Source organism: Macaca fascicularis, chromosome 2 (assembly GCF_037993035.2).
Source record: "Macaca fascicularis isolate 582-1 chromosome 2, T2T-MFA8v1.1".
Taxonomy (NCBI): domain Eukaryota; kingdom Metazoa; phylum Chordata; class Mammalia; order Primates; family Cercopithecidae; genus Macaca; species Macaca fascicularis.
In genome coordinates this window covers 20,982,442-21,000,675 of record NC_088376.1, presented here as the reverse complement: position 1 = coordinate 21,000,675, position 18,234 = coordinate 20,982,442, and the positions used below count along the sequence as shown (strand labels likewise).

At 37.8% G+C, this 18,234-nt stretch overlaps 1 protein-coding gene across 16 annotated transcripts in view; it reads right to left on the bottom strand.

Annotated features, from left to right (window-relative positions):
- Positions 1-18,234, bottom strand: part of SLC4A7 (solute carrier family 4 member 7) — a 107,574-nt gene that overhangs the window by 51,544 nt on the left and 37,796 nt on the right. For 10 of the 16 annotated variants that reach the window (XR_012430628.1, XR_012430629.1, XR_012430627.1 and 7 more), the window contains exons 4-6: positions 12,182-12,320; positions 11,157-11,317; positions 8,667-8,855 (exon numbers count right to left, since the gene is read on the bottom strand). Coding sequence is in view for 13 of the 16 variants with exons in the window: in XM_005545591.4 (XP_005545648.1) it covers positions 8,667-8,855; positions 11,157-11,317; positions 12,182-12,320 (489 nt within the window). In the remaining 3 variants the exon portion in view is untranslated. Of the gene's footprint in view, positions 1-6,036; positions 6,409-8,666; positions 8,856-11,156; positions 11,318-12,181; positions 12,321-18,234 lie in introns of all 16 variants that reach the window. The other 6 variants (XM_005545593.4, XM_074030876.1, XM_074030877.1 and 3 more) reach the window with 3 other exon arrangements.

Genomic DNA, 18,234 nt, shown 5'->3' with positions numbered 1-18,234 from the left:
ATCTCCAATAATCAGAAGTTTCCTCAAGACTTTTCATTTTTCTTTGGTAACATTTATGTCTATAATACCTATTGTCATTACTCTTAAGAAATCCAACTTTAAAATATAATAAGCAAGTTTTTTACAATGAAATTGGCAGAGTAAGGGTTTTATAACCAAAGGGATCTGTGTTTAAATTATGCACTCTCTGCCACTTTGTATCTATGTGACTGTAAGCAACTCACTCCATCTCTAAAAGTCAGACAAACTCATAAAAATAGCTTATTTGGATTAGATATAATAGTTGTTTGAATTGCAAAGGACAGACATATATTGAAGCATTAGCATATTCATTTCAAAACTGACATTCAACACCAACATTTCACAATAATAAAATAAAAACACTGCTTAATATGAGACTAACCATTAACATTATGAATTCTAATTCTGCAAAAAAGTTAAAATTTAAAAATTTTAAATTCAGCCGGGTGCGGTAGCTCACACCTGTAATCCCAGCACTCTGGGAGGTCAAGGTGGGTGGATCACCTGAGGTCAGGAGTTCAAGACCAGTCTGGCCAACATGGTGAAATCCCATCTCTACTAAAAATACAAAATTAGTTGGGTGTGGTGGTGTGTGCCTGTATTTGGGAGGCTGAGGCAGGAGAACTGATTGAACCCAGGAGGCAGAGGTTGCAGTGAACCAATATTGCGTCATTGCACTCCAGCCTGGGCAACGAGAGAGAAATTCCGTCTTTAAAAAAAAAAAAAAAATAGGGCCAGGCGCTGTGGCTCACGCCTGTAATCTCAGCACTTTGGGAGGCCAAGGCAGGCAGATCACCACCTGAGGTCAGGAGTTTGAGACCAGCCTGACCAACATGGAGAAACACCCTCTCTACTAAAACTACAAAACTAGTCAGGCGTGGTGGAGCATGCCTGTAATCCCAGATACTCGGGAGGCGGAGGCAAAAGAATTGCTTGCACCCAGGAGGCAGAGGTTGCAGTGAGCCAAGATTGTGCCACTGCACTCCAGCCTGGCCAACAAGAGCAAAACTCTGTCTCAAAAAATATATATATATTTAAATTCAAGTGCACTACACAGACTTCTACTATTAGGTTGGTGCAATTTCCTTTGCTCCAACCTAATATTAAATGCATCTCATTTTTTCAAAACATCCAAGGTTTTCTAGTGCAAGAATATTGACTAATAATTCATAAGACATTGAATATTATAGCAGGAAAAGGTACTGAAATACAACAGACTTGACTTTTTGTCTTAACTGTCCCATGCACAGCAACACATGGAAGTTCAGTTAAAATCTGTTTTGTGGTTAGACTCTATAAGGTCCGAAGATGTATTGGTAATCAAGCTCCAGAATTTAAAGTACATCAGATATACTTGACACATCCAAAGGAGTTTTCACTTTTGTAAAACAGAATATACTATAACCAATGAATACTGAAACTAAGTCTTCTGGGTTTATGACTTACGCTTAATGACAGAGACTTCCCTGTAAATACCTAAACTACAAAGTTGATGTGATGAAAAATCTTAATTTGCAATCTATTTAGCCATGTGCTTATTTTCTGGAAAAGTTAAACAATTCCGAAATAAAAATGTTTTCCCAAGCCTTAACTCATTTCTTACAATCTTAGCTTGGCACACCAAGAAGATTCCTCTTCTTTGACCTTTGTCCCTAAGCTTCCAGAAGAGTCCCTGCCTTGCTCAAGAGATAAAAAGTTAACCAGTATTTTTCAGTGACTTCCAACTACTTCCACACAAGAAAATCAAGAATACCATTAGGCCCTGGTGGCAAATGCAGCTGAGCATTACATACTTCCAAAGGCTAAATGTATTCCACCTGTGTATGTATAATCAAAAGCATACATAATGCACAGTTTTCCAGAATAGTCCTAGCTGCCAGATTTGAGGGAGAAAAGTGCAATGATGAGAAGGCTCTGAGGAAAAGTAAGGCTATCTCAGCAATGAGAGGAAGAAATAATGAAGAACTCAACACTGACCAAGTTAGCAGGTATAACCTGAAGTCACATGGCTAACCTGGTCATCTTGAAAACCATCCCTTTTTCAAAACTGGCACGCCAGATGCATGCTAGGGTTCTTCATCATTATGATTTGTGTATCTTTCCCAACCTCAGCTAAACTAAAACTGTTTTCTCAATCAGTCAATCTCCCTACTCCTATAATAAATTCCTAGGATTCAGAATTAAATGAGCAAATTACCAAAAAATAAAGCTATCATTAGCACAAACACAGAAGGACGATATTACTTTGCTTTAAGGAAAAAAAAAAAATGTATTCATAAGTAAATCAAAGATATCAACATTTTCTGTCATTAAAAATTTGAAAGTGAGGTAGTTAGAGCAATGGTGCCCCACCAGGAAAGATTATGACCTCCAAGGAACTTGTGGCAATGTCTGGAGACATATTTGGTTGTCACAACTCGGGGATGCTACAGGCAGCTAGCCAAGGATACTGCTAAACATCCTATAAAGCACAGGACTGCTCCCCTGCCACCTGACCACCCAGCCAAGAATCATCCAGCCCAAAATGTGGATAGTGCTGAGACTGAGAACCACTGTGTTAGAAAAAGGTATTTACAAGTACAAAAAATAAATTCACTTCCTTTTTTTTTCTTTCCCTAGAGATGAGGGTCTCACTATGAACTCCTGGCCTCAAGTGATCCTCCCTCTTGACCTTCTAAAGTGCTGAGATTACACGCATGAGCTACCACGCCCAGCCACAAGTTACATACATATTAATTTATATAATTTATTTATAATTTTATACATATAACTTTTATACATATAATTATCTTCTAAAAAGTAACTAATGGGAAATACCACTTTATTATTATAGGTATGCACAAATTATGACTCCATGACACAAAACTGCATGCTGTTAGTCACTTAAGACATAATAATGCTGAGGCCACTTTCTTCCACTAAGACAGTACCAGATATCAAGGAAACTCCGTTAGAGTTTCTAGGTGCTTTAAGCACCAAAGGTAACTGAACAGGGAATAATGTGTAGCTGTCCCTATTATTGTTCCTCAGCAATTACATACTATCTACAGTTGTCTTTTTAACCGTAATTCTTGTCTTTAGAAATTCCCTGTCTCCTCTCCATTCTAATTTCTTCTGTTCAAAAACGCCGATAAATCTCATCACAAAAACTCATGGGAAAAAAATGTATGTTCGATTCTCAGTTAATTTATCCCCTTAACATGGCCTAAGAAGCCAATGTGAACCTACCTCCCCCTTCCCTCCTATATAAAATTTATAGTTCCTAATCATTTATAACACAGAAGCTGGTAAAACAAGAAGTGTTCGTTGTTACTGATCGATGTAATATGGGAAAAATGGAACGAAGTAGCTTTTAAAATCACTTTTGCTCAAGGAAAAATAGTAAATCTTCTTAGTTCTTAAGATTAGAATGCTGATTACTTCTGAATAATTATTTATAGGGTTGTTTTCCTTTTATGTTCAGTTACTTTATCATTAAATTTTATCTTTTTCATGAACTGATAAAGTTCACAATGAAATACTCTACTATAGATTTTGTTGTAAGTGGACCTTTCAAATCCCTGCTCTGGCTGATCTTAACATCTCCCAGTCTTTCTTCACTGAAAAACAGGAATAACACCAACCTCATCAAATCGTTACAAAAATTAGAAATATATTTGAAAAGCACTTATCACTGTATCTGGAACAAACTATAAAACAATGGCAGCCATACTGCTATTTTAACTAATGTCATAATGATTTAGCCATGAAGCTTCTATTTGTACTTTTAAAAGTATATCCTTTTTTGCAACTACAATGACCTTTGGCTAAATGTAATTGGTGTGTTTCCATAAAGCCAACAGAAAGAGAGGTTTACTTCACAATGATAGGAACACAAGGATTTCCAGTCAGAGGATTTAGGCTATCAGTCACCAGTTGTATGATGCAGGGGAAGACAACTAACTTTTCTAAGTTTCTGAAAACGGGTGTGTCCATCTAATTTACACATATTTGTACACACATTAAAAATAGGCTAATTTAATAACCAAGCTACCACTTAAGTGTTGGATGTTATCAGTATTTTGGAGAAATGTGATAATACTTATGTGATTAAAACCAATGGTTAGTATTAATATCCATCACATTGAGGCTTAGCTGAAATAGTAAAAAAGTCACTAAAATATACTTATTTTATATTAATTAGGTAGAAAGATATATGTACAAATGTACATGTAGTCAATATAAGGATAAGCCAAATTTTCATACTTTATAGCCCTTAAGTTATAGGCTGGGCGTGGTGGCTCACACCTGTAATCCCAGTACTTTGGGAGGCCAAGGTGAGTGGATCATTTGAAGTCAGGCGTTCAAGACTAGCCTAGTCAACATGGTGAAACCACGTCTCTACTAAAAAAACAAAAATTATCCGGGTGGTGGTGGCACACGCCTGTAATCCCAGCTACTGAGGAGGCTGAGGCAGGAGAATTATTTGAACACAGGAGGCGGAGGATGCAGTGAGCCGAGATGGTGCCACTACACTCCAGTCTGGGCAACAGAGTGAGAACCTGTCTCCCCCCCTACCCCCCCCACCCCCCAAAAAAAGTCTAAAATGTACTACATTCTTTGGAGAAAAGCATTAAATAGAAAAAAAGGTACGGCTGGGCCTGGTGACTCACACCTATAATCCCAGCATTTTGGGAGGATAAAGCAGGAGGACTGCTTGAGGCCAGGAGTTGAAGACCAGCCTGGGCAACACAGCAAGATCCTGTCTCTACAAAAAAATTACCCAGATGTTGTGGTACGTGCCTGTAGTCTCAGCTACTCAGAACACTAAGTCAGGAGGAATGCTTGATCCCAGGAGTTCAAGGCTGCAGTGAGCTATGATTGTGGCACTGCACTCCAGCCTGAGTGACAGAGTATGACTCTATCCTATTTAAGGCACATCGCTTCACTATAATTTATTTGTATGTGTTCATTCACCTTATGAGTCAACTTCATGCGTGCGCGCACACACACACACACACACACACACACACACACACACACACACAAAACCAAGCTACCAAGGCGGGACGCAGTGGCTCACACCTGTAATCTCGGCACCTTGGGAGGCCGAGGTGTGTGGACCACTTGAGCCCAGGAGTTCGAGACCAGCCTGGGCAACACAGTGAGACCTGATCTCTATAAAAATTAATCAGGCATGGTGACATGCCCCTGTGGTCCCAGTTAATTGGGAAGCTGAGGCAGGAGGATTGCTTGAGTCCAGGAGATGGAGGTTGCAGTGAGCTGAGATCATTCCAGCCTCCAGAGCAAGACCCTGTCTCCAAAAAAAGAAAAGAGAATTACCAATCTAAAAAAAGTTCACCCAGCCTGACCAACATGGTAAAAACCTGTCTCTATACAAAAAACACAAAAATTAGCCAGGTGTGGTGGCTCACACCTGTAGTCCCAGCTACTTAGGAGGCTGAGGCACGGGAATCACATGAACCCCGGGTGGCAGAGGTTGCAGTGAGCTGAGATCGCGCCACTGCACTCCAGCCTGGGCAACAGAGTGAGACTCAGTCTAAAAAAATAAAATAAATACATCCATAAATAAATATAAAAAAGTTCATGGCAAATTAAAACATTATAAAAAAGTCTATGTTTTACTGAAGTGTTCAACTGCCTTGACCTCTAAATGTAAGTGAAACTTTTTTAAAAGGCCTTAAATTATGTGTAGTCTTCTTTGTAGTCTTTTTGTAACTCAAATTTTTAATAATCTTACTCTTTTTTATTAGGTTGGTGCAAAAGTAATTAAGTTGTTGCCACTGAAAGTAATTTTTGCCATTGAAAGTGAAGCAAACTTTCAACGGCAAAAACCACAATTACTTTTGCACCAACCTAACACAATATACCATAAAGAAAAAAAACATGCAGAAGTCAAAAATAAATTATAAGCATTATCTACATATGCTGCTTAAGCTATGTGCTAAAAGGCATTCCAAGTGCAAGTGACTCAGAGGCAGAAAGCACCACACATGGAGGATTTTGGATAGTTGCCTGGAGTTAAGTCAACATTTTCCTCATTCTTCTGCTCCTCGCCTTTCAGCGCTGCTTCTAAGTCTTCCTCGGGCGGATGAATTACTACTGTGGGAATACCATCACTGGCAGGTGAAACCAGTAGTTCTGGGGCCTGAAGCTGACTCTGTTGGGAACTTCTGGAGGTCAGGCGGCTGATGCTAGGGCTAGAAGGAGGACTGTTTTGAGGGGTGGGTACTGGGGTTGTACACCTTGAGCCTGCAGGGGTTCCAGCTCTTGAAGAAGGAAGAAGATGACCGAGAAGAAGAGATAAAGGTGATTCTCCTCTCAATGAAAGGTTTGAGGCAGACAGACCTGTTCGCAAAGAGTGGCGGGAGGCTGAAAGGCCTTCCCCTGAGATAAAACAAATAAATGAAAAATGATGAAGTTCACTGCAGAAGGCAAATAGAGACATTAAAAAAAAAATCAATTTACGCTATAAATTGCATACTTCAAAGGCCCAAAATTTCAAAGTCATGTTGTGATGGTTAGCATGTCAATTGGGTTTTTACATGTTACAAAGTCACTAAAACGTTGCTTAAAACTGTAATTAGTTCTCAGAACATACAAAAAAAAAATTGTTAATGACAGATGGTGGGGGCAATATCCTGTTAGAAATTAGAATGACCAATAGCATGGCATTTTTTACAATGACAATATCAATACAAAGTCAATGCTTAAACAATAAATAGCAAATGAAAATATGTAATACAAAATTAATATAATAGAACTCAAACCAAAAACCACCAAAAGTAATAGCTTATATTTAGCGTATTTTTCCTACATTTTACCAAACAGCTATGAGATAATTATGTCTTAGAGAAAAAGTTCATGTTAATATTAATAATTTCTAACTTAAAACTGATATTAAATATTTATAATATTAAGTCAATAAGACACCATATACAGGTGGTGCTGCTCTCAAGTTTGTAAAAAAACAACAGCAAATAACAGAAATTTTGTAATAAGAGAACCACAATGTCAATTTTAAAGGATACATATTCTTGAGCTCTCTAAAAGTATTAATAAATGTCCTGAAGTATGCTTCTCACTTCTAATATGTAGCAGATACATTAAAACAAATACATATAATTTTTTATTTCACTAGCTAAGAGTAGAGTACTTCTCACCAACAGCAATATGGCAGTAGGTCTAAAATATTTCAAAAGGTCATACATACTTATAATTAAACCCCTCATATTTCTACTAAGTATATCTTAAAATAATAACATTCTCTATGAAAAACATGCAAATACAATAATCAATTCCATATAGCCTAAGTAATCAAAGTTACGTGCTCAAGGGTTTTTAGAAATATTTAAAGGTTAAACTATAATCCATTAGAAAACACCATTTAAACAACAAGCTACATGCAGGAAAAACTCAAATTGTAACTATATTTCAACAAAAGAACATGCTAAAACAGCATTTAAAAGAAAACAGCCAATGTTTTATGATGACCAAATTACAACTGGACAATAAAGAGGAATTACTGCATATGTAAAGATTAAATAGGGTCCCTCTGGATAAATGAACTTATTTCACCAAAGGAGAGAATATAAACAAAAAATAAAAGACAAAAAAAGAGAGTTAAAATGCGCTATACATGGCTTGCTTTTACATTGAATTCTGGTCCATAAGAGATATTCTTTTACTCTTAAGATTGTTTAAATACACGATGACATAATTTTAAATGGATTAAAAAGGGTTTTCATGGCCAAGTGGAAGATACAAAAGATGATTATTGTCAGCTTTAGATATATTAGACCCTATCACCTATGCTTGCTTGTTGGTAGAACACTTAAAAGTCATACTATTATTTAAGGGATAAAAAAGATGAGCAGGCACCGTGTCCCATACTCCACTAGTCCTCACTGTAATCCTCACAAGCTTTGGGTAATAGTAGCAGCTTACAGCAACTGCTGGAGGCTATAGTACTTCATAAGCCACTCCAATCCTTTGCACCCGGGTTTTCCAGACTCACTGTCATCAGAGTTCTCAACCCTACTGATGCATTCCTCTGCTTTACACAGAAGAAAATAAGGAAAGGCAAAACCTCCAAGTGTGCCAGCATTAGGACACTGACAGAGGTAAACAACGGTAAAAACACTGTCTTCCCACATGCCCCTCAACCTGCCTGTAACCTAAGAATGAGAGTGGAAAGGCGGAATATGTAGACCTGGGTCTGAGCCATTCTCAATGGATTAGAAGACACCAACTACCCTTAGTATAAGACTGGAACAGTCATAAAAGCCTTTCACAAGTTGTACAAATAAAGAGCCGTGAAATCAGCAAACCAATCCAAAAACACTTGTTTATACCAGCAAACCAAGTATATTCAGGAGGAAAAAAAAGTAGGAAAAATCTAAAATAAAGGTTCAAACCCAAGATTTAGAATTTCAAAAAGGTAAAATTAAAAATTATAGATCATAATTTATGCCTCTTTAATTAATTATACGAGAGGCCTTGAAAAGAAACAAAGCAGGGAGGAGAAATAATTCAGAGGTAGGTATAGTGAGTGTTTAAAGATCCCCAAATGTTAATCGTAATGTTCTGGAAAGCTGTTACAGTAGAAGTGTTAGCAAAAAATTGGATGCCACAACTTATCTCACCATTCCTTTCAAGCAAGTGAGGGTCAGAATGTTTCTTGCCTATATCTGCAAAAGATCGGACAAGGGGAATCCGACTGGTGAATCTTTTCTCATTCTGATGATGATGTCTCTTCAGAAGAGCTTCTCTGACATTCTCTCGTATAGACTCGTCTAATTGGCCAGAAGCTATCATGTTGTCTAATACCATATCTATTCAATGAAAAAAAATAAATTACTAAACACTCAGATGACCATAAAATACAGGAATAAACTGTGAGTGAAATCTTATGACAAAAATTAGAATCTTAAGTAACTCTAGAAAGGTTTATTATCACTATTAAATAATCAATGCATAAATGAATATTATCCACCCAATAAAAAGGAATTATAAAGACTCCCTTATTTTAATACTATTAATTATAAAGAGGCTACTATTATATACTAATTAGCCTTCCTATAGCTGTAAGTGCTTTCCTGTATGAATACAATAAATTCTATTAAGCTGAATATTCAATAATACTACCTTCCTAAGATGTAAAGGTATTTTATTGCCAAACCACGTATTCTCCCCCAAAACTGTTCCAGCAGATGAGTATCAGGACCCACTCAGTCATTAACTGTTCACTGAGTGTCTGCTATGTGTTAGGAATACAGCAGTTTAACAATATCAAAACAGAGCCAAGTTTCTGCTCTCTTCGAGAGGTAGAGAAACCAACATACAAATAGGTAAAACGTCATGAGGTCGTAAGTTCTAGGAAGAGGAGTAAAATCAGGTTGTGAAGGGGATGTGGGGAATGGGGAAAATGATGGCAATGCCATTTTATACATTACTGAAGTGATTAAACTTTTTAATTTATAAAATATATATTAATATTTTTAAACAGTGGCACTAACTTGGAAGAAGTGGGTCAAATTTTCAAAACTATATGGTAACTCTAAAAAAAACCCTGGAAGGACCAGCGTAATAGGTAAACTGTTAACATTAACACAATAACTACAGTTTACCAAATAAATGAACACTAGATTATACAACATATACTAAAAGTACTACATGGTATTATGTGATAATTGCAAACCAAAGTCTGAAACCCATATGTATTATACAAATTCAATATTCCCAACCTTAACTTAATTTTTCAGTTACTCATGTAAGACAAGAAAGTAAGGACTGACAATTTAAATATTTGCAGCACACAGTCAAATCTAACAGTTGGCTAAAATTGAAGTATTTCTAGCCTGAGAAATTGTATTAAGCTTATGGTTCTCTTGAAGACTAAATACCACAGATTTTTGTTTTTCCATGGGAGAAATCTACAATGGTAGTCACACCATCAAATTCATTACCACCAAACTTAATTTTGGTTTTCATTAAATTTAGTTAGTGGACAAAAAGCTGTATTATAGCTGCCTTTTTCTACTTTCTACCTCCACATTATCCTTCAAATCTCCCCCTTTGATTTTCATTGCTCAACCTACCAGAGCTCTTTCCTTGCTTAGACTGTTCCTAGAGAATAACTGGCCTACTTGCTTCTAAACTCTTCCTAATCCAAAGCCACCCTACATTCTGTTGCCAGAATGATCTTCCTAAATGTATCTCAAATCATACTGTTCCTCAACTTAAAAACCATCAAGACCACCAAAATGCCTACCAAATAAAATCCTATTTCTTGGCTAGGCACCGTGGCTCACACCTGTAAACCCAAAATTCTGGCAAGCCAAAGTGGGCAGGTCGTTTCAGTTCAGGAGTTCAAGACCAGCCTGGGCTACATGGCGAAAACCCATCTCTACAAAAAATACAAAAATTAGCCAGGCGTGGTGGTGTACACCTGTGATCCCAGCTACTCAGTAGGCTGAGGTGGGAGGATCACTTCAGCCCAGGAGACAGAGGCTGCAGTAAGCCGAGATCATGCCACTGAACTCCAGCCTGGATGACAGTGAGAGATCCTGTGATCCCCCTCCCCCAAAACAAATAAACAACAACAAAAAAAAATTCCAATAATTCAAGGCTAGTCACAATCCAGTCTCTAACTGGGTTTCCCAACATACCTCCTACCACTACTGAAGAAATCTGTATATTCACACAGAACTGACTTTCCTGAGATTCCTGTCTATACTACTCTAGACTTCTTTACTCTTCCTTAAAATACTTTTTCTCTTGTATCACCTACTCCTCGTTCCCATGTGTTCACATTTTATGAGTAACTTGTACAGTTAATGTTCTCTGTGGCTATTCCCCACATCCCCATTCCAAAAAACAAGGAAACAAAAAACTCTTTTCTGAATTTCCAGAGAACAGACTCTGTATTTGCTTGTGCCACTATTCACTCTCTTACTGATACTACACTTACGTCTGTTTAATTTAATCTCATCTGCAAATTTACCAAAAACAAAAAATCTATCTTATTTCCTTATACTGTACTCCACAGAATAGAAGCTCAGCATATAGTTATTAAATGATGCCTAAAATTCCCCTACATCTTACATATTTTTTAAAAGTCAGTTTACTATAACCTGCTATTTCATCTAGAGTGCTTGCTCTCATATCCAGCATGACTGTTCCATTGAGGATGCAACTCCTTAGTTCAAAAAGACTGTGCAAAGAGAGAGTTGCCACATAAGGTTTACTCCATCGGTCACCGCCATCTTCAACATCCTCTTCAAATTTCAGCCATCTGAATGCATAATATATAAAAATATTTTATAAGTAATGAAGATTCCATTTGTTAATGTGATAAAGAAAAATTTGTTCTTAAAAAAAAAAAAAAAGAAAGAAAGAAACAAAGAAAACGACGACCAAACAGACTATGGTTACAAACACATTTTCACAAATTATGCTAATGGTCTACAATATCTATAGTCACAAACCTCCTTTGTAGTTCCTCTTTCTATTCTAGCTATCATAATACTAAGTCTACAAAAACAAACTATGGAATTTCATATAGTTTCTACTTCTATTCCTCATCTAAACTTGCAATACACAAAATTGTAGACATTAAAATCTACAATGACATAATTTCTTTATTAAAGTATAAAGGATTATTTAAGTAAACAAATTTGAGAATAAAGGGAAAAATTAAAGATAGAATTTCTACCAATTAATAAGGAAATTCTCTGCTCACTGGTTTAAAGCACCAGATATCTCATACTTTCAACTTAATATTCCCATTACAAAAAGAAATCAAGGAAAGCCAATTTAAAAATGAGATTTAGGCCGGGAACGGTGGCTAACGCCTGTAATCCTAGCACTATGGGGGACCTAGACGGGAGGATAACCTGAGGTCATGAGTTTGAGACCACCCCCATCAGCTCGGTGAAACCCCATCTCTACTAAAAATATAAAAATTAGTCAGGCGTGGTGGCGAGCTCCTGCAATCTCAGATACTTGAGAAGGAGGCTGAGGCAGGAAAATCACTTGAACCTGGGAGGCAGAAGTTGCAATGAGCCGAGATCGCACCATTGCATTCCAGTCTGGGCAACAAGAGCAAAATTCCGTCTCAAAAAAAAAAAAGAGAGAGAGAGAGACTTAGCAGTATTACCTAGCAGTTTCTTTCCATTCATATTCTTCTCCATCTCTGTAACACAGTTCATCCATTTCCGTGAAGAGATCATGGGGAATATGTTCTTCATCATCATCTTCAGTACCAAGGATAAACTGAACTCTCTGGGATGGTGTATCTTTAATAAGAATTTAATAAGAATTCACATATACTCAAATTTTTCCTCAAGTCATTCAAAGATAAATTTAGTCATTCAAAGATAAATTCAGTTTTGAAAATGAAACACTTTTGTTACCTGTATAAACAAATATATTTCATCAAAACTCTCTTAATTATTGGACTATCACAATTCTGAAAGGAAACAAGAACCAACAATCCAGGAAAAAAAAAAAAAGTCATAGAAAGATAACTCCATAGAAAAAAAAGAAAACTATGTTAAAAATAAACAAGTCAAACTAACTTAATAACTGATCTAAACAAACAAAAATAAAAGTAACATTCCAAAACATGAACATAATGTTCAAAGGCAGCCCTTTTCCCTCACCAAAACTACATGGAAAAGCTAGAACAGAATATTTAAAATACAAGCTAAGGCCAGGGACTGTGACTTATGCCTGTAATCCCAGCACTTTGAGGCAGAGGCAGGTGTATCATCTGAGGTCAGGAGCTCGAGACCAGCCTGGCCAACATGGTGAAACCCCGTCTCTACTAAAAATATAAAAATTAGTCAGGCATGGTGGTGGATGCTTGTAATCCCAACTTCTTGGGAGGCTGAGGCAGGAGAATCGCTTGAACCTGGGAAGTGGAGATTGCAGTGAGCGGAGATCATGCCACTGCACTCCAGCCTAGGCAACAGAGACTCTGTCTCAATAAAATAAAATAAAAATAAATTAAATTAAAATAAATAAAATAAAATAAAATAAAATAAAATAAAATGCAAGCTATGTTAAAGAGTAAAAAATAGAAAATCTCCAAGTTTCAAAAAATGATGAGAAAACTCAAAACTTCAAGTATACAGAAACTATATTTTCCTACTATCATGGAGAAACAAAACTGTAAGCTTGGGGTTTGGGGGGTAGAACAAGTCACTACAAGGAACAGATAACCCACTCATGGCATCCGATATTAAACTACTCGTGTAGTATAGGAGCCCGAAACAGAGGAATTAGCATAAATACTAGTCCAGGACAGTTGAAAGCCCTAGGGCCCCATATAAACAAATAAACCACCACAAATAGTTACCCTGAATATGAGAGATGAGTTCGCACTCAAAATTTACACCTAAATGAACAATCCTCCAAGTACTTGTGGATGCAACAAGGATATTTGAACAGGATAAAGAGTAGATTCGATAGAATTGTCTTTGTAAAAGTCAGATCTGAGAAAATTTCAGAGAATGTAGAAACAACAGATAAGAAGGAAGAAAACATAAAAGATTAAGAAGGATGTAGAAGGTCAAGAACTCCAGGACAAGAAAAATATAAAGAATAGGAAGAGAAGCATATAAAAAACATCTGAAAATTTTCCAGTATGTTTATGTCATGAGCCTTCATATTGAAGAAATAACCTAAGACCTATACAGGATTAAAGAAACATATTGTGATTGAACTTCCTACTGTATTAAACTTTCCAGCATTTAGGTCTTGCACAAATCTTTGTCAGAATGACCCCTAAATGAAATCTCATTACTCACTGCAACTATATAGAAATATAATTGATTTTATGTCCTGTGACCTGTTAAACTCACTTAGTTCTCTTAAGTATTGTAGATTGCTTAGGATTTGCTACCTACATGATCCTGTATCTGCGAATAAAGACCATTTTACTTTTTCATTCCAATCTGTATGCCCTGTATTCTTTCTTGTCTTCTTACACTGGCTAGGTCCTCTAGTAGAGTGTTGTATAAAAGTCATCAGAGAGGACATCCTTTCCTTTTCCCAAATCACAGAAAATATTCAGTCTTTCATTGTGAAATGTGATATTGACTACATGGTGGCTTTCTTGGTTTTTGGTTTTTGTAGATGCCTTTATCAGGTTAAGGAAGTTTCCTGCTATTCTTAGTTTGCAGAGAGTTTTATCACGGATAGGTATTGAATTTTGTTAAAGGCTTGCTTTGAACTTATTTAGATGGTTGTACTGCTTTTCGAGACACTTTGTATTATTAATGAGATTACTTAGTTACATTGACAGATGTTTAAGTTTTAAACCAACCTTAGGTTCCAGCTTGGCCATCAAGCTAGTAACAAATTTAATCCACAAACCTGGTGGATTAAATAATACAAATTTATTCTCTTACAGTTTTGGATACCAGAAGTCCAAAATGAGGGCTAAAATCACGGTGTTGGCAGGGCTGGTTCCTTCTGGAGGCTCTAAGAAAATCAAATTCCCTCACCTTTTCCAGCTTCTGAAGGCAGCTTACATTCCTGGGGTCAGGATCCCTTCCTGACATCACTGCAGCCACTTGCTTCTTTCTGTCACATCTATATCCAGTCTGATCTTCTGATTCCTCTTACTAAGGATCCCTGTGACTATATCAGGCCAACCTGCATAATCCAGGATAATATTCCCACTCCAAAATTCTTAACCTGGCCAGGCATGGTGACTCATAGTTGCAATCCCAGCACTTTGGGAGGCCGAGGCAGGTGGATCACCTCAGGTCAGGAGTTCCAGACCACCCTGGCCAACATGGTGAAACCCCATCTCTACGAAAAATTCAAAAATTAGCCGGGCATGGTGGTACACACCTGTAATCCCAGCTACTCAGGAGGCTGAGGCAGAAGTATCACTTGAACCCAGGAGGCAGAGGCTGCAATGAGCCATGATCATGCCACTGTACTCCAGCCTAGGTGATACAGCAAGACTCCATCTCAAAAATAAAAATAAAAACAAATAAAAAAAAAAATAGGCCAGATGTGGCTCACATCTGTAATCCCAGCCACTTTGGGAGGCCAAGGTGGGTGAATCACCTAAAATTGGGAATTTGAGATCAGCCTGGCCAACATGGTGAAACCCTGCCTCTACTAAAAATACAAAAATTAGCCAGCCATAATGGCGCAGGCCTGTAATCCTAGCTACTTGGGAGGCTGAGGCAGGAGAACCGATTGAACCCGAGAGGCAGAGGTTGCAGTGAGCCAAGATCACATCATCGCACTCCAGCCTGGGTAACAAGAGCGAGACTCCGTCTCAAAAAAATTTATAACAAAACAAATTAACCTAATCACATCTGCAAAGTCCTCTTTGCCATATAAGGTAACATTCACAGGTTCAAGGGTTTAGGAGATGAGTATCTTGCAGTCCATTACTCTGCCTACCACTCCCATGATATATTATCCTTTTTAAACATTGCTGGATGCAATGTTGTAATTTTGTTAGGGATTTTCTAATCCATATGGACAAAAATACTTTGTCCATAGCTGTATTTTTCCTGTAATATCCCTGATTAGTTTTGCTATCAGGGTAATGCTGGATTCATTAACAAAATCGAGAAGTGTTCCCTCCTCTTACGTTTTCTAGCAAAGTCTTTATTATTTCTTTCTTAAGTTTGTTTTATTTCATCCTTGATGCCATCTGAGAGTAAATTTTCATTGTCAGAAAGTTTTAGACCACAAATTTAATGTCTTTAATCCATTTCTTCCTTTTTTTATTTACTTATTTTTTTTAAGAGATGGTATCTGTTGCCCAGGCTGGAGTGCAGTCACACAAGCATAGCTCACTGTGGCCTCAAAACTCCCAGGCTAAAGGGATCAATCCACCTCAGCCTCCCCAGCAGCTGGGGAGATGCACATCACCACACTCAGGTAATTTTTTATTTTTTGTTGTGACAGGGTTTTGCTTTGCTGCCTAGGCTGGTCTTGAACTCCTGGCTTCAAGCAATCCTCCTGCCTCAGTCTCCCAGTGTTGAAATTACAGGCATGCGTCAACATGTCTGGCTTCTTTAATGCATTTCTGCTTGGTAGTTTATATTCTTAGAGGAACTTGCCCATTTCATCTAAATTATCAATTTAGTTGCCACAAAGCCATCCATCATATTTCTTATTAGTTTGCTTTTTTTTTTTTTTTTTTTTTTTTTTGAGAGGGAGTCTCACTCTGTCACCCAGGCTGGAGTGCAGTTACACCATCTCGGCTTACTGCAATCTCCGCCTCCCAAGTTCAAGCGATTCTCCTGCCTCAGCCTCCCGAGTAGCTGGGATTACAGGCATGTGCCACCATACTTGGGTAATTATTTTTAGTAGAGACGGGGTTTCACCACGTTGGCCAGGCTGTTCTCGAACTCCTGATCTCAGGTGATCCACCTGCCTCGGCCTCCCAAAGTTCTGGGATTACAAGCATGAGCCACCACTCCCAGCATTGATTGCAGTTTTGAAGAATGGACTAAAATGTCATGTCCCTAATATTTTCACCCTTAATGAATTGTATCAGTTATCTTTTATATTAAATATTATATTGAATAGACCTTGTATATCTTTAGAGAAACATGATCTTTATTGAAACACAGACTAACCTATGTATCCCTCTATACTTTATATTCATATAAACAACTCCCAAATGGGTTTTATCCTTCCGAAAACATGAAAACGTGACGTCAAAAACTACAGCTCGCTTTTTTTTTTTTTTTTTTTTTTTTGAGACGGCGGCTCACTCCCAGGATGGAGTGCAGAGGCGCAAGTTTAGCCCACTAGCTTCTGCCTCTTGGGTTCAAGTGATTTTCGTGCCTCAGCTGGGATAACAGGCATGCCTGGCTAATTTTCGTGTTTTTGGTAGAGACCAGGGTTTCACTGTGTTGCCCAGGCTGGTCTCAAACCCCTGAGCTCAAGCAATCCGCCCGCCTTGGCCTCCCAAAGTGCTGGTGTTGCAGACAAAACTGGGTTCTTGTCACATGGCAGGGAAAGATCAGGCACGCAGACACTTTGAAAGGAGTCCTGCTAACAGGCTGTCCACCTCACCAACTGAATTCCTGATTACTATCCAGGAACAGGAGGGGCCAGGCTGTTCCCTTCTGCAAATGGCGCGAACTTTTCACTGCTGCACCCCATCTTTCCAGTGCTCGTAGACTGTCTTGGGAGCCGTTTTTACTTGGTTGTCTCACTAGGATTATAGGCATTAGCCACCGCTCTGGGCATTTTTTCTTTCTTTCTTTCTTTTTTTGAGGTGGAGTTTCCCTCTGTCACCCAGGCTGGAGTGCAGTGGCAAGATCTCAGGTCACTGCAACCTGCGCCTCACAGGTTCAAGCGATTCTCCTGTCTCAGCCTTCCAGTAGCTGGGACTACAGGCGCGCGCCAACACTCCCAGTTGATTTTTTATTTTTAGTAGAGACGTGGTTTCACCATGTTGGCCAGGCTGGTCTCGAACTCCTGACCTCAAGTGATCCACCCGCTTCGGCCTCTCAAAGTGGTGGAATAACTGCGACCGGCCCTCTAATTAGTTTTCTAATTTCTGTGGGATGTATACTGAAATTTTCTAATACTGGTCATTTGTGGGGGCTTTTTGTCCTCTGATCAATCTGGCTTTACAGTTATCAATTTTAATAATCTTTTTTCAACGTACCAGATTTAGCTCTGATTGAGGTCTTGCTATTGTTTTTTTCTGATTTTTACTTTATTCATTCTCCTTCAATTTTGTTTCCCATCTTCTCCTTACAATTTGCCCTATATTTTTTCCTTAGTTTCTTAGGCTAGAAGTTTAAGTCCCTGATTTCAACTTTTCTTCTGTTCTAATATGAGGATTAAATGCTACAAATTTTTCTCTAAAGTACTGCTTTAGTTACATCTAACAAATCTGAATGTTAGACAGTCCTCACTCTGCACAGTACCATGTATAAATCGTGTACATATCAGAACTGTCCTTACTTGGTAAAAATCTATCTCGGTTACCTGCCTACACTATTTTCATTTTCAATGAGTTCGAAATATTTTCTAATTTCTGTTGTGATTATTTCTTTAACCCATGATTATTGAGAAGTATTTTCTTCAATTTCCAAATACCTAGGAATTATTCTTGATGACATTTCTAGTTTAATTCTATTGTAATCAGAGAACATACTTTCACTTCTTTTAAATTATACTGAGACTTGTTTTATGGACTAGAATATGATC